Here is a 23,816-nt window from a genome sequence, read left to right as displayed (position 1 = left end):
AGCGGGCGAGCTGACGGCATTCTTCTGCGTACGTGACGGCATCGGATAGCGGGGAAGATTCGGAAACGTCAGGGCGGTAGGGAAAAAGTGTGTCCATAGTACAGGGTGGCTCGCGCCCGTAAAGGAGAAAGAATGGAGAGAATCCAGTAGTGGCCTGTGTCGCGGTGTTATATGCGTAAGTAACAAACGGTAGAACTTGGTCCCAATTTGAATGGTCGGTGTTCACGTACATAGCCAGCATGTCACCGAGAGTGCGGTTAAAACGTTCTGTCAGTCCATTCGTCTGAGGGTGGTACGAGGTAGCGGTGCGGTGTATGATGCGGCATTCTTTCACGAGAGCCTCAAGAGCGTCTGATAAGAAAACGCGTCCGCGGTCACTGAGCAGTTCGCGAGGGGCACCATGGCGAAGAACAAGGTTTTTCAGAATAAAGGCAGCCACGTCGCGTGCCAAAGCAGAGGGCAATGATGATGTCTCAGTGTAGCGGGTTAGATGATCCACTGCCACGATAATCCAGCGGTTGCCAGCTGAAGTTGTAGGAAGGGGACCGTATAGATCTATGCCGACACGATCAAACGGACGGGCAGGACAGGGCAACGGCTGCAACGAAGCAGAGGACTTGAGAGGAGTTTTTCGGCGTTGGCAAGACTGGCAGGAGCGGACAAAATGGCGGACAAAGCGGTACATTCCACGCCAGAAGAAGCGTAGACGCAAGCGCGTGTAGGTTTTCAACACTCCGCCGTGGGCGCACTGGGGATCAGTATGGAAAGCAGCACAAATTTCGGCGCGGAGATGACGGGGGATGACTAAAAGCCACTTCCTTCCGTCGTGAAGATAATTGCGGCGATAGAGCAGCCCGTCACGAATTGAAAAATGGTGAGCTTGGCGGGCAAGCGCCCGAGACAGACGACCTGGAGAGTGACTTGAAAGAAAGTCCAGAAGTGTAGATATCCACGGGTCGCGCCGCTGTTCCGTGGCCATATCAATAGTGGCAAGCGAAGACAAATCGTAGGCGCAGATCTCATCAGGCAACGAAGAGGGAGGTAGCGGTGAGCGCGAAAGAGCGTCCGCGTCAGTATGCTTGAGGCCTGAGCGATATATGACACGAATGTCATACTCTTGGAGGCGAAGAGCCCAGCGAGCAAGGCGGCCGGACGGGTCCTTGAGGGACGCCAGCCAGCACAGAGCGTGATGATCAGTGACCACATAAATGGTCGGCCATAGACATACGGACGGAATTTGCCGATGGCCCAAATAATGGCCAAGCATTCTCTTTCCGTAACAGAATAATTGGACTCTGCCTTGGTCAAGGTGCGGCTTGCGTACGCCCCCACATAGTCTCGGATACCAGGTTTGCGTTGGGTGAGAACGGCGCCTATCCCAATACCGCTAGCGTCAGTGTGAATCTCAGTTGGCGCATTCGGGTCGAAGTGGCGGAGGATGGGAGGCGAAACTAAAAGACGGCGTAAAGTGTTGAAGGCGTCATCACAAGCAGGTGTCCATGCGCAGAGGTCGGAGCTGCCGGAGAGGAGCTGGATGAGAGGAGCAATAATAGAGGCGAAATTTAAGATGAAGCGGCGAAAGTAGGAGCATAGGCCAATGAAACTTCGTAGCTGCTTCAGTGATTTTGGGCGTGGGAATTCGGCAACTGCACGAAGTTTGGTGGGATCGGGAAGAATGCCATCCTTAGAAACGACATGACCTAGAATTGTTAGTCGGCGAGCAGCAAAGCGGCACTTCTTCAGATTCAGTTGGAGGCCGGCGGTAGCGAGACAAGTGAGAACGTCCTTCAGTCGGAGCAGGTGGGATTGAAAATCGGTAGAAAAGACTACGATATCATCGAGATAGCAAAGACATGTTCGCCACTTGAATCCACGAAGCACAGTGTCCATGAGGCGTTCAAATGTGGCCGGGGCGTTGCAAAGCCCAAAGGGCATGACGTTGAATTCATATAATCCATCTGGTGTGATGAAGGCAGTTTTAGAGCGGTCAGCATCAGCCATTGGAACCTGCCAGTAGCCAGATCGTAAATCCAACGAGGAGAAAAACTCGGCGCCCTGCAAGCAGTCTAGTGCGTCATCGATGCGTGGCAGAGGATAGACGTCCTTGCGCGTGATCTTGTTGAGCCGGCGGTAGTCGACACAAAACCGGAAGGAGCCATCTTTCTTAGGTACCAACACAACTGGAGACGCCCAGGGACTGTGGGATGGCCGAATGACACCCCGACGGAGCATGTCGTCCACATGATCAGCAATTACTTGGCGCTCCGAAGCCGACACGCGATAGGGGCGCTGGCGCAAAGGTGCAGTTTTACCGGTGTCGATGGTGTGCTCTACCACAGACGTGCGGCCCAAGTCAGTTTGAGGAAAGTCGAATGAAGAAGCGAAGTTCTGCAAGAGGGCGACAAGTTGATCACGTTGCGCAAGTGGAAGATCAGCATCAATAGCATGTTGGAAAACGTCGGAGGGCGTCGAAGCGGTCGCAACATCGCAAGAGCACAGACTAACGTCGAAGGAGGGGGTTGAGTCAGCAAGAGTGGTGATATGACTGGGATCAAGCTCTTCAAGACGTCCAATGCATTCGCCACGGAGCAGGACTGCTGGGCAAGAAAATGGGTTCGAGGCGTAAAGTGCACTCTTGCCGTCTTGAATTTCGAGAACTGCGAACGGAAAAAGGAGGCAGGGACCCATTGGACCAAAGAAATCCGTTGAGCATCCAGCGGATGTCCGACAACGGATACTCAACGTCCGTCGGACGTCTCCAAAGGTCCGCCGAAAGTCCGGTAGACATGCGGCGGTCGTCCGAGGGACGTCCGGTGCAAAGAAAATGGCGGTCCGTGGAAAATCCAGTGGACATCAAAACCCGGACGCTCGGACGTCCGTGAATTGTCCAGAAACGGACGTGCATTTTTAAAACAGCCACAGGACGTCCACCGGAAAATTCTGTTCCATCGTGGGACGTCCAGTGGATGTGAGAAGTTGATCGTCGCATGCTGGACGTCCAAGCACTGTTCCGCGGACCAACCTTTATGATCGGTGGACGTCCGCAGGACACTTGACCCAAGTACTGATGCAGCCTGTAGTGCAGCATATCTTTGACCTCCTAATCAAGAAAGCTCATTTTGGAGTGTAAACCTGATTCACATCCTACTGGTTCAGCTCATGCTTTGCTCAATGCCACAGACACTCTGCAAACAGTGAAAGCAGAAGCATGTCATGCCTGCTGCATGCACTACAAACATAGGCATTGCATGTTACTGCTTTACTAAAAGCGCCCTTGGCATCCAACGAAACATTAGTAGAAGAGAACCAGACAGGATGCAAAACTGAAGCAAGCTCTCTCAAACCAAAAGGCCAATGGTACGTATGCAGGTCCTGTCTAGATCCAGACAATATTTTGGAGTGGCGTGGCATGTATCAGTGACATGATTGGCTTTTAAGCTTGCGACAGCTTGTTTCTACACGTAGACAATGTTTTGCGACTTCCTGGTTCTGTTTCTCTGATTTGCTAGATGACAGGGGTGCTCTTAAAAGAGCAGTAACATGCAATTCCTACCACCTTGCAAATACGTGCAGCAGGCATGGCTTGTTTCCAATTATGCCTTTTGCAAATAGCGCTCGTGACATTGAAAGCACAAACCGAGCCAGCAGAATGTAAATCGTGTTGACACTCACAAATCGGCTTTCTTGATCAGGAAGCCAACTGTATACACTTCTGCACTACAGGCTGCATCAGGACATGAAAACTGACTTCCTAGATATGAGCACAAGATGTAACTGCAATGAGGGATCCCTTTTTGAAATTGCTTCCTGCTGATTCAGCAGATTTCAGTTCCTGGGCCCCAAGGAACATAGAGCCAAATTGACACTTCATTTCACTTTAGAAATGATAGTACCTGACGCAGGAAATGTTTTAAAGTAAAACAAGGAATGTATTGAATCACGCCAAAAGCTGGGTGCAGAAGCACACGCAGAATTGCTACTACATATTTTGCTCAATCAAGTACTCAAACTGTGCTTTATTTCAAAGTACCAAAGCTAAAATTGGAGCTGCACTTTGAGCTCAGCTACTATATTATTGCAACGGTTACCCAAAAAAGTAACATTTAGAAAAAGGCTCAAAATAATTCACATAACAATCAAAAAAACACATTTGCCAAGCAAATGCCTGCAATGCACTACACGAAACATCTGTTCTCAGAATACTAATTTGTACAAAAAAAAACTAGAAGAACTTAGCTTCTAGACTTCCTTGCTGAAAGCAATAGCAGTCTAAACATTGAATTAGATCCAAGTGAACTGACATACATAACATTAGGAATACAAACTGGTACAAAAAGGAACAAAATATAAGATCTTTGCTTCCAGACTTCATTACTGAAAGCCAGAACAGTGGTCTATCATTAAATTAGACGCAAGTGAACCCACACGTGACAAGGAGACAGCGTCCACCAGTTGGCAGTGTTCTGTAACGCAACAAGAATATGAGGGACAAGACAAGCACTTACTGCCATAATTGCTCTTTATTTGGCGCTCACAGAATTTACACAGGAATGAACAAGGTGAAACATTATAACTGTGATATGTGAAATTCAACTAAAGACTTCATGTCACCGTTTCAATCTTTCCCCTTCTTGACTTCTGCATTTAAATTCTGTGAGTGCCAAATAAAAAGTTAATGAAAGAAAGTGGTTGCGTCTTGTCCCTCGTCATCTTGTCGGGCTATGGAACATCAAGTACACCCACTAGCTCTCGATCGCATCCTGACAGTGTTCCTTATCTATGAAGCACAAAATGAAAGAACAAGAAAGAACAAGAGGTCCGCGTAGATTAAATGGCTAATATTACCAGTGTTGAATACAGGCCTTGATATTGAAAGAACACTCAAATAAAAGCACTTAACTAGATGCACTTGGAAGAAATCAGGTAGCAGCAAAAACATTAAAACAGACTGTATTAAATAAATATTAAAAACTAAAACTAGACTAAAAACCATGACTAGTATTTTGTTAATCACAAGCCCATCAGAGCTGGTTGAATATAGTATGTAAGCAGTGACTGGTCGCGCACAAGCACTACAAAAAAAATTAATGCATTTCAGAAATACAACCTCAAAGTAACACACAATGTCATGAGACCATCATGATGCAGCTAAAAAATTTGGCCATTGCAAACAAAACCTGCCAAACTAAACGTAAAGTAGATCACATATGGAAAACAAATGCAAACATAAAACTGAAATGAAATGTACAGAGAGGGAATGGTTCTCTAGAATGGCCAAACTTTGTTCTCTGGTCCACACCCACCGGGCTACGCACACATCTTGAGATAACACCTGGTTCAAGATGGATGACTAGGCGGTGAGCAAACCTTTAAAAGGACAGCATTGCTATAAGTTTCACCTTGCAGGCTTAATCAGAGCTGGTTGAGTATAGTATGTAAGCAGTGACTGATCGTGCATAAGCACTACAAAAAATTAATGCACTTCAGATATACAATCTCAAAGTAACACACAATGTCATGAGACTATCATGATGCAGCTAAAAAATTAGGCCATTGCATACAAAACCTGCCAAACTGAACGTAAAATAGATCACATATGGAAAACAAATACAAACATAAAACTGAAATTAAACGTACAAAGGGGGAATGGTTCTTTAGAATGGCCAAACTTTGTTCTCTGGTCCACACCCACTGGGCTATGCACACATCTTGAGATAACACCTGGTTCGAGATGGATGACTAGGCGGTGAGCAAACCTTTAAAAGGACAGCATTGCTATAAGTTTCACCTTGCAGGCTTAATCAGAGCTGGTTGAGTATAGTATGTAAGCAGTGACTGATCGTGCATAAGCACTACAAAAAATTAATGCACTTCAGAAATACAACCTCAAAGTAACACACAATGTCATGAGACTATCATGATGCAGCTAAAAAATTAGGCCATTGCAAACAAAACCTGTCAAACTAAACGTAAAATAGATCACATAGAAAACAAATGAAAACATAAAATGAAATTAAATGTACAGAGGGGGAATGGTTCTCTAGAATGGCCAAACTTTGTTCTCTGGTCAGCACTGGGCTAAGCGCACATCTTGAGATAACACCTGGTTCGAGATGGATGAGTATGATCAAGCATGTGTGCTCTCTTGCCTACTTTCACCACCGTCAAAGTACTGTCTGCACAACCCGCTGAGAAACCAAGTCAGTAACTGGGAGACCTATATATCGTGACGACCTTGGCATCTGATGGCAATGGAACTTTTTAACTCTTGGTCAAAAGTTGCTGTGGCATATGTGAAAACAAGAGAAACACGGGTCACGTCTCATTCAGCACCTGAAAAACAAGAAAAACAAAACAAGTTTATTATGCTTTATTTTTGCAAGGGAACATAAATAGCATATTTTCTAGAAAAAAAAAATCATCACAAAAACAATGCATGCTATGACAAAGTAACATTAAGCTCTACCAAGAGCTGTTTCAGCACGTAAGCCCTTTACCTTCATTTTTCTTTAACTATCAAACGGCCTTTACCACACTCGCCAGCCAGCATTCAGGTGTCAGCCCTGTTTTATTTTGCCTTTGCCAACTCATACTTCAAGTGGAAATTTATCGAATGATCTCAGCAGCAACAAAGCAGAAAAATTTAATCGATGCTTAAGCTATCATTGAGAGTACAACATTACAGCAATAGAGATCCCTTCAGGGCAAACACGCCAAGAATGCTCCTCACCGGTAGCGTGCCTGATGACTATTCTCGCTCAGTTACCTTTTCCCAACAAAAGTGGTCTGGTTTATGTTTGTAGATTTAAACTCCCAAGGCAAAATTGGCTATGGAGGATGGCAAATTAGGAGGCTCTAGATATTTCGACACCCTTTGATTTTGTAGCATGCATTCATGTTGCACACTAAACAGGCACATCATTCCGTTTTGCCTCAATTGAAACGCAACAACCGTTTTATCTTTTTAGCAAGTGTTTGCTTTCTTTGGCAACACTTTGCAATGATGGCTGGATGATATCACAACCCTGTCAAGCAATGATTATTTCATGATGCCGCTGGCTTTTCTTGTAAACAAGACCTCTAATGCTTAGCATATTGATTATTGCATATCTAAATTACCAGTCTGAAAGTAAAAGAAAAATATGGTACCTGCTAAAGTGTTTTGCAACACAAAGTAGCAATTGAGTAAACAAGTTGCACATCCAGCAATAAATAGAACAGTAAACTAGCATGAGGAAAATCACTGGAAATATAAGAAGCCCGCAGAATCAGACAAATAACTGCAGTATCGAGATCGTTTAACAGGGGGTAATTTACTGACAGCCAAACGCTTTGTACCGTGTGGCCGAAAAATGTAAAGCATCCATGCCCTGTGCCATGACACTACACACTGAAAAGCCCTAGGTAATCAAAATTAAACAGCAGCCCTCCATTACAGTGTCTCTCATAGCTACGTTTCTCTTGGATGTTAAATCTCATGTATCATGCAGACAATCAGGCTAATCCCCATAAAGTTTGGTCAACAAAAAGCTGCTCATAAAGTGCACTTAATCTAAACCTTAACTGTAAACTCACATTTTTTTAACAGCTTTAATGTTTCAAATCTTTTTGACAAAAACCTCCACTGTAGAGTCATAACGATACAATGGCTAAGGATAGCTTGCTTTGTTTTTGCCTACAAGACTAGAAGTTGATATCATGAAGTACAAGCATGCTGCAATGGCAAATGGCACTGGTTTTGCCTAATCAAATTATTGCAGCTAGTGATTACAACTAGCATAAGAAACAGCACATGGATCAGCAGACAGTACTGGTTTCTTCTGTCTTTGAATTCCAGAAAGCGTTTCAGGTGCATGCCTCAACCATGATTTGATGACGTCCTCAACATTGGCCATGTTCCCTTGCGGAAATTCTCCTGCAGCAGCTAAAGATAAGATATTAGAGTGTTGTGTTCAAACTGAATGCAGACACATCAACGTACACTGAAGCATTGTTTGCTTATTTGGGCGAAATTTTGTGCAGAGGTGGAATTTAACAGTAATTTTTATTTTATACCAGGTTTAAATGGGGACTTACTAGGTCTTGCCAGGCCTGTTTTGGAAAAATAGGAAAAATTCTCCTGCCTCGACAGGAGGCTTTCTTGCAAAGAAACCATGCACAATCTTCCACATGTATCTGTCTTACCTATAATTGCATTTGATGTTTTCAAGCTTGAAAAATTATCTTGTTCTTCCTTCCAACCCAGGAGAACTTTGCTGCCACCTGGTCGCTTACAACATAGGCCAGCATGCGTTTAGCGGCCACGTTCGCATTCTTGCCACCAAGCTGCACAAGCTCGCGTACCTGCAAAAAAATCATGTACTGTTTTAAGATATGCACCTCTAGGTGCACAAGACACATATCATTTTACAAAATACTTTCTTCCTTGCCAAGCTGATTTGCACAAATGTCAAGAGTGCACCACATTTAAAAAATTATGGTAGACACTTAAGCCCTGCCTTTTAACGGTATGATGCAATAGCATAGGCGATGACCCAACACGTAAAGCCCCGACTTAACTAAGCTATATGAATGTGGCTGCATCGTCTAGGTATAGCATGCCTGACTCTGCATCTAAGAGCACTGCAAGGTTGACACTCAATTCACTGTCCAGCCTCAAATCGGCAACCCAAGCTGGTAGCTCCTCCCTACCTTCTAAATCATTTGGTCTCGTTAATTCGTAGAAACCATCAAACAATTAAAGCCCGGCCATGCCAGCTACCATCTGCCAGTGCCATGCCCTTGATTTTTCACTCACAACACCAATACCAGATTTTCTGAGTAACGGGACTTTTAAAGGTACTATGTTAAAATAAAGCCGATGCTCAAATAGCATAATTAAAAGCGTACTACATAGCTCACACAAGAAATAGCACAAAAATAGCCCATTTGCACTACAAGTACAAGTATAGAGTTCTGCAGTTTAAAATATTTTGCAATATTAACCATGTATATATTTATTTTAGTTTAGAATTTAGAGTTTACCACTGGAGACAGCCAGCGATGATTGGGTCAAACAACTTCAAGACAAATTTTATTACTCAGATACAAAATTTTCTATGCTTCACATGAATATAAATAGCAAAACTGTACTAACAACTCTACAAAGTTAATGTCATAGCTTTCAAGTTTTTTCACCCCTTGATATAAAAAAAAAGGTGCAGTACATATTTGTACTTGTAGCTTCGTAAAAAAACCTCAAATATGGTTCATACTGCAGCTGCTTCAACTTATAGAAAATGAGCATTAAAGCTTGAAATTGCTTCAAAAAGTATTATGTGGCAACTCTTAATGAGAAAGGCATAAAAGCGCTTTTCCCTCCAGCTATTCGGCGTGCGCTGAGTTGGGGGTCACGTAAAATGGTGGTGGTGCGCGCCGATGGATGCGCGGTCTCCTCCTCTCATGGCTCTCTCTCAACTTTTTCTTTTTGGTCTGTGCCATTAGAACTGAAGACCAACCATCTGTATCCTTAATGGCTTCTTGTTAGCCCACCTCTCATGTAATATCCCTAGAGGACCTTTAAAATAAAAAAATAAATTTCAATATGCCTCCTTTAGAGCTCTCCTGGTTCATTATATGAACACTTACCAGAAGTGCAAATTTTTCTTTATCCAACTGCTCGTTGAACTTGAGCAGATCATCCACCGAAGTGAATGGCTCAGTGATAAGAAGGGACTTGGCGATAACTGCTTGGCTTGGAAGATCTTCACATAGTTTGTTTAACATATCTCCATGCTGCTGCTGTGTAAAGCGCAAGATATTGAGTAGCCGGATAACGTGCTGCTTGAAGTCTGGAAGTAGTGAGAGACGCAAGAAAAAATATATAATTGAGAAACGCAAAAAATATTTTGTTGACGAGTAGTCAAGGGTTCGACGAAGGTTCGTCTGGTCAGGCATGGTAGTTGAGTAAAAAGAGTTTCAGTCACTGACCAAGTCAACATGAAAAAAGAAGACGTTTCGGAACCCCTACGGGTTCCTTGGACACAACCTTTTATTTTGTTGATGCTGCCCTTCTCCTTAATATAGTCTTAAAAATGCTGGAATGCCTAGCACCATATACCCTGCAGCAAAAAATGATGCAAGTGGCAAAATTTAATGGAAAGTTGACAGTAATTTACCATCCTAATACCTAGTAACACTATTATTTTTACTCTTCAATCATAATGTTGTATCTAACCTATGTTACTTAATGCCCATATAGGAGTCTATAAGGCAAGTTTTAAAAAAAGTCTCACTTTATACCTGCACAAACGGTTGTAAATAACCCTTGGTTAAATTATTGTCTACGAAAAGCAGAAGTAAGTTTTTTAATAGCCAAATGTATTCATAGTTAGATTGCTTTTCAACCGCAAAAATTACTGACCAAGCAAGGAATGTCCCATCAATGACAAAGAAAACATCACATGAAGGAAAGCCACTGTGCTCACATTACCACACACTAGAGATAAAGGTGGAAAAGAGAACAGCAAATTCAGGCAAAGAGCACAAAAGCATCAATGAGAAAAAAGAAAAGGAATGTGTCAACTGCCAGCAAACCAGACTTTAGGTCACCAGTACAAAAACGGCGAAGGTACAGAAGAAAAGCAACAACCCAGCTAAGTGCTACATACAAATGCTACCATGCCAGGTAGCCATACAGGGGCCACTGTGCACTTTGAGCTAAACTTAACCCTTTCAGGCACGAAAAAAATATCTAAGAGCCATTTTTGGTTCTCCAAGCTTCAAATGCTGTGCCCTGAATAAACTGAAAGAAATCATTTTATTTTTTATAGTCATTTGCGATGTCCCCATTCGAGGACAGGTCACCTCAATACAGAAAAAGTAATGCATACTACCAGCAGAAGGTGCGCGAGCGCCCTTAGCAAGTATCGAGCTGAAAAGATGGTTAACGAATTATTGCTCAAATTTTTAATTAAATCAGTCACTTCAGAGTACGCTTATTAAAAGGTCAAAGCAATTACTATGAGCAGGCATGCACAAAAAGATGGCACTTTGAATCCGACACTTCACTGTGCATCCTTCACGACGGCAGCGCTGTGAGTTCAGTGTGTTGACATGTTCCAGCAAGTGGTTGTAGCCATTGTACCTAATGGTAGCGTCAGTATTAAATGTGGTTTAGGCTCCATTGCGACAGGCACTGGGCATTCACTACATGGTCGACCGCGCTATTTCTGAGGTGTCCTACTGCATGCAATTAGGCTGTTTGCGACGTCGGTTTGGAAGGCCGCCATGCCCAAAATAATTTTCTGTGCAAGCTCCTCAGCACTTCCGTCTCATAGGTACTCTATCCAGCTGTTGCACAGCGCAAGATAGAAAGTGAAAAAAAATACCTTCACCGCCTACTTTCTAGTTCTTGACCGAATAGGGTACAGCGACATAAGGAAGTTGAGCTTGGAGTGTTTTGAAAAATCCAAAATAGCACTTTTATTGCCTTTTTGCATAGCAGGGAGCACAAAGTAAGAGTCACGCCCAACCCTCAGAAAAAGGAGTATGCTGGCAGAGGCAGCGTTGAAGTGCCCTGTCCCCGTTGGAAGTGCATGCAAAGTTGAATACGCTCGTAACAAGGATGATAGCCATTATTTCACAGTCACGGGCCCTTTCTTCGATAAATAAATGCTAATATTTTGGTCAGCGAAGATTCTTAAGGCCAAAATGACAAAACCAAGAAGCAATTGCTGTCATCTCCATAGAACATAGCCGTGTCCATTTTTTCCGCGCTTTTCAGGCACGATTTTTTTTTTACTTCGTAAAAGATAGTGCCAGTTCAATAAAGTCGATTTCCCGAATAAGATAAATACCAAACCAGAACAGTTTGTTGGTTACCATAACATTTAAAATGTATCTCTTTGGACAGCTCACAAAGTACAGAAATCTCACCGTGAGGCTTATTTGGATGTGCTGACGAATGGAACAAAGGCTTCTCCATACTAAGCGCTTAACCACATATACTACTAAGTGGAAACAGTAAATTTTTACCAGAAGTGCAAAGACTAAAATCTGAACTTACCTTCATCAACAGAAAAGCTGCTAGAAGCCTTATCTGCAAATGGAAGAACGAGCAGCCGAACCTTAGCATTGAATGTATAAATTTTTTGATAAAATAAAAAACTGAAGCAAAATCCATCACTTCTAACATTTCACAGTGTAACTATGCAAACTGCCAGCATTATGAGTGCATGTTTTTTGTTTCATTTTCAACTCCTTTTTTGACTGAATTGTTCTAACTGTGCTAATATGCTCATCTAAGCTTTCAATAAATGGGCAGAAATGCGACTACATTGCAGTGCCTTTTATGCCAAAGTATGCAGTTAAACATGGGTATAACACTAGACTGGCCACGAAAACACTTGCTTTTTCATGCATGTTTCCACTGTCAGGCTTCCCGTCACCAGTGCCTTTAGGAATGGACTTCTTTCTTTGCATCATCAGTGCTGTCGGCCATCCCCGCTGCCCTTGCGTTAGGTTTCTGCACTGGATTCTCAGGATCAAATGTGCAGTGAAGATGGGTGCACAGGCAGTGGAGACCACTGCATCTGCCATATAGATATGGAAACCGTGCTGGAATGCGGTGCATTGGAACGATTGCAGTCCCTCCTTGATATTGCAGATGTTCCTCTCATTTCAATTCACGTCGTACAGTGATGAAACTTCCACGTGGTTCGGCTAAATTTCCAGCAACTCAGTACTAGCTAACAGATAGTTGGCACACCAAATTTCTTATATCAGTCAAACACTGCAACACCTTCACTATTTGGAGCTCTCAAATAAACATGCTTGAATAGAAGCGGTTATGGGAGATTTAGAAACATCATAATATCAAAGAATTTGCTAAATGGAGGTTCATTAAATCCAGGTTTAACTGTAGTTCACTGAAACATAGTGTCCCTCTAGAGCAGTATGATGACACCACAGCATTTGAAAAAGTACTCCAATAAACACTTCTGAAAAATCCTGAAACAGCGGTATTAACTCACCTTTATCTGAAAGATCACGGTCGCCAAGAGATACCAGCTCCAGGCAATCATCTGGACAGTGAAAAAACAACCAGACATTCACCACTGTTTGGCTACACAACACCAGAAATTCTCCAAATTTTACCCCTATTCGGCACAATGGTGAAGTCTTGACCAAAACAATTTGCACACTCTTTATGTCGGATTCATAATTGTTACCCATAACAATGAAATTACTACATTCATTTCAAAAGGTGCAAATGAAATGCAAGCATGGCCACGAATCGTACAAAACTAAGCAAAGCAAAGTAATCTATTCTGTCCGAACCTTAGCCACACTCTTTTGCCACGTTCACTTTGCTTTGCCACATCGACCTTTTCCATCTGCCTCAGATGAAGAGTGAAAGGACCAATTTTTGAAGTTATCTTAGCTAATAAATCTGTGTAAAACTTTCATCTAAGTCTTTCACATTAATTTCTACAATTATGCAAAAACAATAGGGCCTTGCCAAAGACAAAAAGTTACTTAAGCAAATTAGCCTATCATATCATGATGCTGGTGTAAAAGTTTCACACATAGATACGTCTATTTCTGTTGACGAAACTTACTGATTTGTATGTAATACGAGGTTTAACACCCCAAGCAATATGAAACATGCAGCATGCTATAGTGGAGTGCTCGGGATTAATATGAGCCACCTGCGGTTCTTCCATGTCTGCTAACATTGCAGTTGATAGTCAGCGCTGTTCCCGTCTACTCGCTTGTCCTATGTTTGTTGCGCTGTGTATTTAAAAAAAAAAATGATGCACCAACTAGCTCAACTCACAGTACTTTTGCATGGGCACCTTGCATTTCGCCTCCATCGACATGCATCCACTGCAGCCTAGATCACTGTTATGTATTAGAATCCAGGAGTTAGGTGCCCTAACCTTCAAGCCATCACATCAGGATGCTATGTTTCAAGTGGCAAATTCTTCATGGGCTTAACCCTTCATTCATTAAAAAACACATGCCCAGGAAAGTACATACAAGTAGTTTCTGCCATATATGTGGTTGTTTCATCACCTGGATTAGTACAGAAAGAGTGTGTTCTTTTAGGTGGCTAACTATAATTTACTCGTTTCTGCCCTTATGCGAGTTGGGTAGGACAAATCAGAAAGGAAATAAACATGACAATGAAAGCAGATTCCCCACTTGCTTACCCTCACTTTGTGTGGCGTTTTGTACAGCACTCTGTGTGGCGCTTTGCACAGCACTTTCAGTCACGGTGCTAGGCACAGTAGAGGACAGACCTGAAAAGAAAACAAAACGAAGGTTGCCTATGATAACTATAACAATGCAGCCGCTTAGCATTTTTCAAGTGAATGATCAATAACCTTGAGGAAAGTCAAGGGGCACTGATGGAGCGTTCGTCACATGCCGCACTTTCACCCTGGGGTAGTCTGATTCTTCATCATCAGACCATGCCTGGGGTGGCCTTCTAATCCTCTTTTGTGGCACTTCAGTGTCACTACTAAGCTCAGAAGTATATTGACTTCTGTCGAGCTTCTTTCTAGCCAAATCATAAGTACCTGGAATAAATTTTCAGATATACAGTGCTGCAGACTATCACAAGCAAAAGTGCTATGTCAACTGCATTTACCAAACAGCCCCTTCACAGATACGTCGAACAGTTGCCAAGATGAGTCCGGTGGTGCTGCTTTACGAACTAACGACACAATCCTGTCCCCTTTTACATGAAGTGGCCAAGCACACTGCCTGTCACTGATCCATGAAGACGGAACAACCTCCACTTGGTCGTGGTGCAAAAATTCAACAATGGCATATGCCATCTGAAAAATGAGAAAAAAAGAAAAGATAAATCTCACACCCACATAAACAGAAGGACAACTGAGACTGCTTTTGAAATTGTTAAAACATGCACTAACCAATATTTGTGTCAAAGAAACAGGCAATAACAGAGGTGAAATATGGTTGAGTGGCATGTCAGTTGGCCGTGTGTAGCTCCGGCACCACTAAAAACTTGTCACCCATTGGCAGTTTAACCATCTTTTGCAACCTATGCAGGTGCCATATCTTTGGTGATGAGGGGGACGATACAAGACAGATGCCAATCCTGGAGGAATTGAAGGGCATGGTGTACAAGTCCTCTTTAACTAAGAATTCATAGCCAATAATGCACAGCTCATTTGAGTCTTTCAGGTGCGCTATGTTTTTGGCTACAATGACATGGCCATCTTGCAGAAAGCAGCTGTCTTTGTCATTTAGAGAGATCGTGAAGTTTTCAAATTTCATCGTTCTGTACTCAGGAGGGGAGCACTCTGGCAACAGCAGACCTTGCGTGTGCTGATGGAGCGGCAGAGGTGTTTCACTCAATGGCTCCCAGTTGCATGGCTTGAGATCTGCCTCAGCCATCCTATTCTGCAACTGCTCTAGTGGCTTCCCATGTTTGCGAAGGCATTTCTTAATGGCCTGCATGTTGTTCTCAAATGGAAATGCACTGAAGGAGTCCAGCTCACCATGTCTTTCAACATCAGAAGACAGATGTATTAAGCAATGTACATTGAAGGAAATATGTTCTTCTCCATACAGATCACCAAAATCTGAAACAAAGCACCTCAGAAGCTTACCAGCATATGCAGCATGCTGACGACAGAGAACCTTGTTAGCAAGGATGGAAAGGGAAGCATGAAGAAAGAGAAAATGCTGGTACAAGTTGTCTGACAAACAAAACTTCAGGATGACTGGGCCAGTGTAGAAGAGAAAAAGCCTGAATTCAGAAGCCTTCCAACGCTCTAGATCTTCAAGCCCTCGTGGTTTGCGAGGAAATTCTCGAGGTATGAAGCTATGCAACTGACTGCTCTGCTCACTGAAATTTTGATGATTAAGTGGTCCAAAACGTACTCCTAACGGTCCAGAAACCCACAAAGAAAGAAGCTTTTTCATGACACCAAGAAGCACAAGGTGCATATAGTCCAAGGGTATGTCATCGACACAGTTGATTGGGAGGTCCAAAAGAATTGACTTTCCCTTGTGATGCTCACTGTCATGCTGGTTTCTGAAACTTGCATCTGTACGCAGCGAGCAGTCCATTTCCAGAAATACAACTCTTCCATGCAAATACTGCCCTTCCACAGTGCATTTGGGGCAGCCACTGTAGCCACCATGCCCTTTTGTAGCCATTATAAAGGCTCGTGCAGGAGCATCACACACAATAGCCTTCATGGTCACATGTAAAATTTTGCCATTGACAATGAGGCCTTCAGAGAGCAAGGTCTGCAGCTCAGAAACAAATGGCTTCAGAAAATCACTGGAAGAGTCTGGCTTTGAATGCCCTGCAAATGCACCAACAAGAAATGGTGTTTCATCACCACAGCCATGAGCAAGGCACTGAATAGGCCAGAGCTGCATCCTTGAACTTTTTGACAGTGGAAGACCATCAACATTGAATGTTAAATTAATCATGGCAGGCGGATTTTCTACTTGGCGCAGCAAACGAAGCAGTCCATCTGCTAAACCAAAGTGGCAGTAGTGGCCTGGTGCTAATGGGGTAACCGCGCACTGTTCCCGTGGTTTGCGAGGAGTACGCAGAAGCGTGCGACCATCTTTTGGGAGGTGCGACATAGCAGGATGACCTCTCAATATCTTCAATAGAGCTGTCAGCGCACGCCTTTTGATTCCGTGCTTAACTGCCCACTCCCGCAGATAATTTCGGAAATCTTGTTCATCTCTGTTGTAGCCGCGGCGAGCGAAGCAGAGGCAGAGCGACTAAGCAACATGTTTATTCGGCATGCTGGGCCGAATAAACATGTAAGGGAAAAGGGAATGAGCCTCGACCATCACACTGCGGCGTCGCTGCTCCACTGTCACCGTCTTCGGCACAAGGACAAAACTCTAAATCCTGCATGGGCTCATTGCACCGTGAGCGATGCAAACTTGCGCTCAAAGCAGCTGCGGTAACCAAGCTGCCATCACAACTTCCATCACTACTATAACCTTCTATAGAACGTCCAGCAACCACCACAGTAGGCCCAGTCCCCAACTCGCGAGAGGTTCGTCCTCTCGGTGTGCATTTACTTGCGCAGTCAAGCAGCATCAATGACTTCTTCGCCTCCCGGGTGGCCTTTTCACATACGCGAGCATCACTTCGTTGCTGCATAGCCATAATGAGTATGCAACCGGATAAATAAAACTAGCTGAACAACCAATTAACGCCACGTGTATAAAAAAGCAACTACACGATTCCGCCATAACAGTACGTCCCGTTTTCATACTTACAACGAACCTAAATCGGCTGAAGATTGTAACAATGGCGGGCAATTCTTACCACAAACGAACTCACGTTTTGTACTGCTGACGCCGGCTGGTTGCAACAAGTTGGCTCCAGCTAGCTTAACGTACGAAACCTGCAAAGAAAAGAAATACCCAAAAGTACGCACTAGGGCTACGCTACAGAACGAAAAAATCGGTCTTACCGCTCTCAGGAGTCACGCAAGTGACGTTCGACAGCAACGACTTTCGAAGAAGCGAGACAGCGATAACAGCGATACGAGCGCCGCTCGCGTGCTCGAGCATCGGATCGGCTAGCAGTGGCTGTTGTTGGCTGTAGCAGAGGGCCGCCGTACGGAGATGGACGTGTATTAACTCTAGACAGATATACAGAGCAGAAAACATATGGTACCTTCAAATGCAAAAAATACTTATTTTTGACGCATGTAACATTCTACTTTATAACGAAAACACATATGAGTGCATTTCAAAAATGTCAATCGTGCAGAAACGTACAACGGACGTCCAGAGTATTATAACACGACGGACTGTTCATGCATCCAAAATAGTGAAACCGCTGGACTTTCGTTGGTTTGAAGTTGCTGGACATCCAAAAACAAATATCCGCAGGACCTCCGATGGCTTACTACCGGTGGGCTTTGTTAATGTCCGGAAAAAGACGTTCAGTGTACGCCCAGTGGGCGGCCCAATGCGGTCGCGGACGTTCGGATCTAAATCGGATGTCCGACGGTCATTTGTGGTCCAATGGGGATGACGGGAGGTGGCTTCGGAAGGTGTAAAAATCGCAGTCAAAGGAGTTACCCACTCACAAGACAGTGGTACGAGGGCAGCAGAGAACGGAGGAATGTCGGTGTCATGGGCGACGAGAAGTTTTGCAGTGCGGGGAGGGGTATCACAGAAGGGGGCATCACAGAGGGGGGCGAAGGCAATTTGTGCACGAGCACAGTCAATAACGGCTTGATGAGTCGATAGAAAATTGTATCCGAGGATGATATCATGCGAGCAGTTCGGCAGAACAATAAACTCGATGGGGTACAAGACGTCTTGAATGAGCACACGGGCTGTGCAAGATGCGGAGGGGTGAATGTGCTGTGATGAGGCGGTGCGGAGCGAAAAGTCGGAAATCGGAGTGGTCACTTTGCGAATTCGACGGCAGAGCGCTTCACTGATGACGGAGACGGCTGCACCGGTATCGATGAGAGCGAGAACTGTGGCGCCTTCTACAGAAACTTTGATAACATTAGCGGGACGACATGGAGGACTTGAGGAATTCGAAACAAGCGCAGTTCTTGCCCCCGGAACTGCGACTGTTAGTTTCCCTCAACGGTGCTGGTAGAACGTCGCAGCATTGGAGAAAGCGATCGGCGCCGAGGAGAATGTGATCGACGAGTGGTGTAGGTTTGGCGATCTTGTGGGACAAATTGAGAACCGGGCGGAATCATTTGCGAGCGTGAGTCGGTATCGTACGGGTAAAATCTAATGTCAGGCTGTGAAGGTTGGAGGCGCTGGCGACAAAGGCGCGCAACATGGCCCGGCCGACCGCAGGCATAGCAAATCGGAAGGTTGTCCGTAGTACGCCAAGGTTTCATAGGATGTGGGCGGAACCTTGAGGGTGGGGCTTGAAACGAAGGCTCAGCATGCGGCGGTGAACGGTAGGCAGGGACCTGCACATAGGAGCCAGACGTGGGCGAAGGTGGTGGCCTAGCCGTTACTTGGGCATACGTGAGAGGTGCCGTCACAGGCGGCACCACGGGGTTGGACGGCAAGGCATCAGCGACGTGTTCTTGCACGACACGGCGTATAGCAGGGGCCAAAGATGGAGCCAGTTCAGGAACGAGGCGGCCCGAGTCTTGAAAATGGGGAAGGAGTGAGATTTGACGTGCGACCTCTTCACGAATAAAATCTTTGATCTTTTGATTCAGCGGGCTCCCTTCAGAAGTTGGCGAACCACCCAGTGCTAATGCGGATACGCCTTCGTCGCACACACTGGAGCGGCGCCTAGAAGCGCGCCGCTTGCAGAGCTCGTCGTAGCTCTGGCAAAGCTTCACGAGTTCAGTAACGCTGGTGGGATCTTTCGCTACCAGCATCTGGAAGGCGTCCTCAGAAATGCCCTCGAGGATGTAGCGGATTTTGTTTGCTTCCGGCATGGCCGGGTCGACTCGTTTGCAGAGATCAACGACGTCTTCTATGTAGCTGGTAAAGGTCTCATCAACGCGCTGAACACGATCGTGCAAACGTTGTTCGGCACGAAGCTTACGCACTGCCGGGCGGCCGAACACTTCCGCGAAATTCATTTTAAATGTCGACCAAGATGACAGGTCAGCCTCATGGTTGCGAAACCAGAGGTTCGCAACGTCGGTCAGATAGAATATGACGTTACTGAGCTTGTATGAGTTATCCCACTTGTTGTAGCTGATTACTCTTTCATAGGATGACAGCCAGTCGTCGACATCTTGATCGGCCGTGCCGCTGAACAGGCAAGGGTCACGCTGGCGCACGACGCCAGCACACATGATCGTGGGTGGAACGGCCGGCAGCGTCGAAGTGTCTTGCATGGCGGTTGTAGAGGGTAGTGTACTGCTTCGCAGTTCCAGTTTGGGTGGGATCGTTTCCGGCACCTCCGCCAATTGTAATAGGGCGTTTATTGACGCTCAGATGGAGAGCTGTGAGGACAGGACCTTGCAACGGCGAGCCCAGCGTACTTCTTCTTTGTCTTCGTCGCACAACGCACAGGTGCATGTCGATGGCTGAAGTGCTATCACAGTACAAAAGTAACATCTCTTACGCTTTCCTTGGCCTCGCCGACTGTTGGCTTCTTTCCTTCATGTAATACAACGAGCACCCTCATTTCCCCTTAATTGACCTGCTTGTAGCTTACGGGGGTCTCGGTTGTGGCAGTACTGAAGCCATAGGTACTGTAAGAGGGTTCTAGCACAGCTTTCGCCCTCGGTCTTGATCACGTTCTACGTCACGCTGGCGTAACAAAGGACGTTCTACGTCCGCCGCTATGGTTGAGGGTGGCGCTGGTGAACACTCTCAAGGTTCGTATAAGAGACAACATAAATACCCAAGCATGTAGCAGGGGGGACAGCGGCCGATGTAGCTCAGTTGGAACAGCACGGACGCGATATTCGGAGGTCGTGGGTTCGGTTCCCACCATCGGCACGTTGTTTCTTCTGCTGCTTTGTGTTTAATTATCTTCACCTGAACAAGATTACATCACTAATTTCTTTGATTTGCCAAGTATACATTAAAAAAAAGAACATAAAGTAACATCCCCTACGCTTTCCTTGGGTCGCCGACTGTTGACTTTTTTCCTTCATGTATTATAACGATTACCCTCATTTCCCCTTAATTGTTCTGCTTGTAGCTTACGGGGGTCTCGGTTGTGGCAGTCCTGAAGCCATAGGTAGCGTAGGAGGGTTCTAGCACAGCTTTCGCCCTCGCTCTTGATCACGTTCTACGTGACGCTGGCGGTAACAAAGGACGTTCTACGTCCGCCGCTATGGTTGAGGATGGCGCTGGTGAACACTCTCAAGGTTCGTATACAGACAACATAAATACCCAAGCAAGTAGCAGGGCGGACAGCGGCCGATGTAGCTCAGTTGGAAGAGCACCGGACGCGATATTCGGAGGTCGTGGGTTCGGTTCCCACCATCGGCACATTGTTTTTTCTGCTACTTTGTGTTTAATTATCTTCACCTGAACAAGATTATATTACTAATTTCTTTGATTTTCCAAGTAAACATTTAAAAAAAAGAACATAAAGTAACATCCTCTATGCTTTCCTTGGCCTCGCCGACTGTTGGCTTCTTTCCTTCATGTATTATAACGAGCACCCTCATTTCTCCTTAATTATTCTGCTTGTAGCTTACGGGGGTCTCGGTTGTGGCAGTCCTGAAGCCATAGGTAGTGTAAGAGGGTTCTAGCACAGCTTTCGCCCTCGCTCTTGATCACGTTCTATGTGATGCTGGCGGTAACAAAGGACGTTCTACGTCCGCCACTATGGTTGAGGGTGGCGCTGGTGAACACTCTCAACGTTCGTATACAGAAAATATAAATACCCAAGCAAGTAGCAGGGGGGACAGCGGCCGATGTAGCTGAGTTGGAAGAGCACCGGACGCGATACTCGGAGGTCATGGGTTCGGTTCCCACCATCGGCACGTTGTTTTTTCTGCCACTTTGTGTTTAATTATCTTCACCTAAACAAGATTACATTACTAATTTCTATGATTTGCTAGTAAACATTAAAAAAAAGAACACAAAGTAACATCCCCTACGCTTTCCTTGGCCTCGCCGACTGTTGGCTTCTTTCCTTCATGTATTATAACGAGCACCCTCATTTCCCCTTAATTGATCTGCTTGTAGCTTACGGGGGTCTCGGTTGTGGCAGTCCTGAAGCCATAGGTAGCGTGAGTGTTCTAGCACAGCTTTCGCCCTCGCTCATGATCACGTTCTACGTGATGCTGGCGGTAGCAAAGGATGCTCTACGTCCGCCGCTATGGTTGAGGGTGGCGCTGGTGAACACTCTCAAGGTTCGTATACAGACATCATTAATACCCAAGCAGGTAGCAGGGGGGACAGCGGCCGATATAGCTCATTTGGAAGAGCACCGGACGCGATATTCGGAGGTCGTGTGTTCGGTTCCCACCACCGGCACGTTGTTTTTCTGCTACTTTGTGTTTAATTATCTTCACCTAAACAAGATTACATTACTAATTTCTATGATTTGCTAGTAAACATTAAAAAAAAGAACATAAAGTAACATCCCCTACGCTTTCCTTGGCCTCGCCGACTGTTGGCTTCTTTCCTTCATCTATTATAACGAGCACCCTCATTTCCCCTTAATTGATCTGCTTGTAGCTTACGGGGGTCTCGGTTGTGGCAGTACTGAAGCCATAGGTACTGTAAGAGGGTTCTAGCACAGCTTTCGCCCTCGGTCTTGATCACGTTCTACGTGACGCTGGCGTAACAAAGGACGTTCTACGTCCGCCGCTATGGTTGAGGGTGGCGCTGGTGAACACTCTCAAGGTTCGTATAACAGACAACATAAATGCCCAAGCAAGTAGCAGGGGGGACAGCGGCCGATGCAGCTCAGTTGGAAGAGCACCGGACGCGATATTCGGAGGTCGTGGGTTCGGTTCCCACCATCGGCACGTTGTTTTTTCTGCTACATTGTGTTTAATTATCTTCACCTAAAGAAGATTACATTACTAATTAATTTGATTTGCTAGTAAACAATAAAAAAAAAGAATATAAAGTAGCATCCCCTACGCTTTCTTTGGCCTCGCCGACTGTTGGCTTCTTTCCTTCATGTATTATAACGAGCACCCTCATTTCCCCTTAATTGATCTGCTTGTAGCTTGGGGGACAGCGGCCGATATAGCTCATTTGGAAGAGCACCGGACGCGATATTCGGAGGTCGTGGGTTCGGTTCCCACCATCGGCAAGTTGTTTTTTCTGCTACTTTGTGTTTAATTATCTTCACCTAAACAAGATTACATTATTAATTTCTGTGATTTGCAAGTAAACATTAAAAAAAAGAACATAAAGTAACATCTCCTACGCTTTCCTTGGCCTCGCCGACTGTTGGCTTCTTTCCTTCATCTTTTATAACGAGCACCCTCATTTCCCCTTAATTGATCTGCTTGTAGCTTACGGGGGTCTCGGTTCTGGCAGTCCTGAAGCCATAGGTAGTGTAAGAGGGTTCTAGCACAGCTTTCGCCCTCGCTCTTGATCACGTTATACGTGACGCTGGCGGTAACAAAGGACGTTCTATGTCCGCCTCTATGGTTGAGGGTGGCGCTGGTGAACACTCTCAAGGTTCGTATACAGACAACATAAATACCCAAGCAAGTAGCAGGGGGGACAGCGGCCGATGTAGTTGAGTTGGAAGAGCACCGGACGCGATACTCGGAGGTCATGGGTTCGGTTCCCACCATCGGCACGTTGTTTTCTCTGCCACTTTGTGTTTAATTATCTTCACCTAAACAAGATTACATTACTAATTTCTTTGATTTGCAAGGTAAACATTAAAAAAAAAAGAACATAAAGTAACATCTCCTACGCTTTCCTTGGCCTCGCCGACTGTTGGCTTCTTTCCTTCATCTATTATAACGAGCACCCTCATTTCCCCTTAATTGATCTGCTTGTAGCTTACGGGGGTCTCGGTTGTGGCAGTCCTGAAGCCATAGGTAGTGTAAGAGGGTTCTAGCACAGCTTTCGCCCTCGCTCTTGATCACGTTCTATGTGATGCTGGCGGTAACAAAGGACGTTCTACGTCCGCCACTATGGTTGAGGGTGGCGCTGGTGAACACTCTCAACGTTCGTATACAGAAAATATAAATACCCAAGCAAGTAGCAGGGGGGACAGCGGCCGATGTAGCTGAGTTGGAAGAGCACCGGACGCGATACTCGGAGGTCATGGGTTCGGTTCCCACCATCGGCACGTTGTTTTTTCTGCCACTTTGTGTTTAATTATCTTCACCTAAACAAGATTACATTACTAATTTCTATGATTTGCTAGTAAACAT

General features: G+C 45.1%; 2 protein-coding genes across 4 annotated transcripts; both read right to left on the bottom strand.

The window, feature by feature from the left end:
• Nucleotides 1-5,165: 5,165 nt before the first annotated feature.
• Nucleotides 5,166-17,522, bottom strand: LOC146175031 (uncharacterized). 3 transcript variants are annotated; one of them, XM_084584360.1, is made up of 10 exons: nucleotides 17,469-17,522; nucleotides 17,336-17,399; nucleotides 14,636-14,825; nucleotides 14,370-14,564; nucleotides 14,196-14,285; nucleotides 13,014-13,064; nucleotides 12,047-12,079; nucleotides 9,628-9,830; nucleotides 8,185-8,343; nucleotides 5,166-6,333 (listed from the first exon to the last, which is right to left on the bottom strand). In XM_084584360.1, exons 3-9 carry the CDS (start codon nucleotides 14,823-14,825, stop codon nucleotides 8,206-8,208), a joined length of 900 nt encoding a protein of 299 aa, XP_084440486.1. In that variant the 5' UTR covers nucleotides 17,336-17,399; nucleotides 17,469-17,522; the 3' UTR covers nucleotides 5,166-6,333; nucleotides 8,185-8,205. The 3 variants fall into 3 exon arrangements, with proteins under 3 accessions (XP_084440486.1, XP_084440488.1, XP_084440487.1); XM_084584361.1 differs by lacking the exon at nucleotides 5,166-6,333 and adding an exon at nucleotides 6,984-7,924; XM_084584362.1 differs by lacking the exon at nucleotides 12,047-12,079.
• LOC146175032 (uncharacterized) lies at nucleotides 14,898-17,158 on the bottom strand. The gene is made up of 2 exons (XM_084585508.1): nucleotides 17,129-17,158; nucleotides 14,898-16,761 (listed from the first exon to the last, which is right to left on the bottom strand). Exons 1-2 carry the CDS (start codon nucleotides 17,156-17,158, stop codon nucleotides 14,980-14,982), a joined length of 1,812 nt encoding a protein of 603 aa, XP_084441634.1. The 3' UTR covers nucleotides 14,898-14,979.
• Nucleotides 17,523-23,816: the final 6,294 nt, after the last annotated feature.

This window comes from Amblyomma maculatum, chromosome 11, assembly GCF_055883805.1.
Source record: "Amblyomma maculatum isolate TAMU_Amacu chromosome 11, ASM5588380v1, whole genome shotgun sequence".
Taxonomy (NCBI): Eukaryota; Metazoa; Arthropoda; class Arachnida; order Ixodida; family Ixodidae; genus Amblyomma; species Amblyomma maculatum.
This window is presented reverse-complemented; position numbering and strand designations above follow the sequence as displayed.

What these genes read in the sequence shown, in the direction of transcription:
- LOC146175031 (XM_084584360.1), bottom strand. Translation starts at nt 14,825, where the DNA reads ATGGCATATGCCATTGTTGAATTTTTGCACCACGACCAAGTGGAGGTT. An exon ending in AAACGCCACACAAAGTGAGG is followed by an intron (nt 13,065 to 14,195) that starts GTAAGCAAGTGG and finishes TTCACTGTCCAG; the next exon opens with ATGATTGCCTGGAGCTGGTA. An exon ending in CAGCTTTTCTGTTGATGAAG is followed by an intron (nt 9,831 to 12,046) that starts GTAAGTTCAGAT and finishes CACTACTTCCAG; the next exon opens with ACTTCAAGCAGCACGTTATC.
- LOC146175032 (XM_084585508.1), bottom strand. Translation starts at nt 17,158, where the DNA reads ATGGCTATGCAGCAACGAAGTGATGCTCGC. An exon ending in AGCAACGAAGTGATGCTCGC is followed by an intron (nt 16,762 to 17,128) that starts GTATGTGAAAAG and finishes CATGTTGCTTAG; the next exon opens with TCGCTCTGCCTCTGCTTCGC.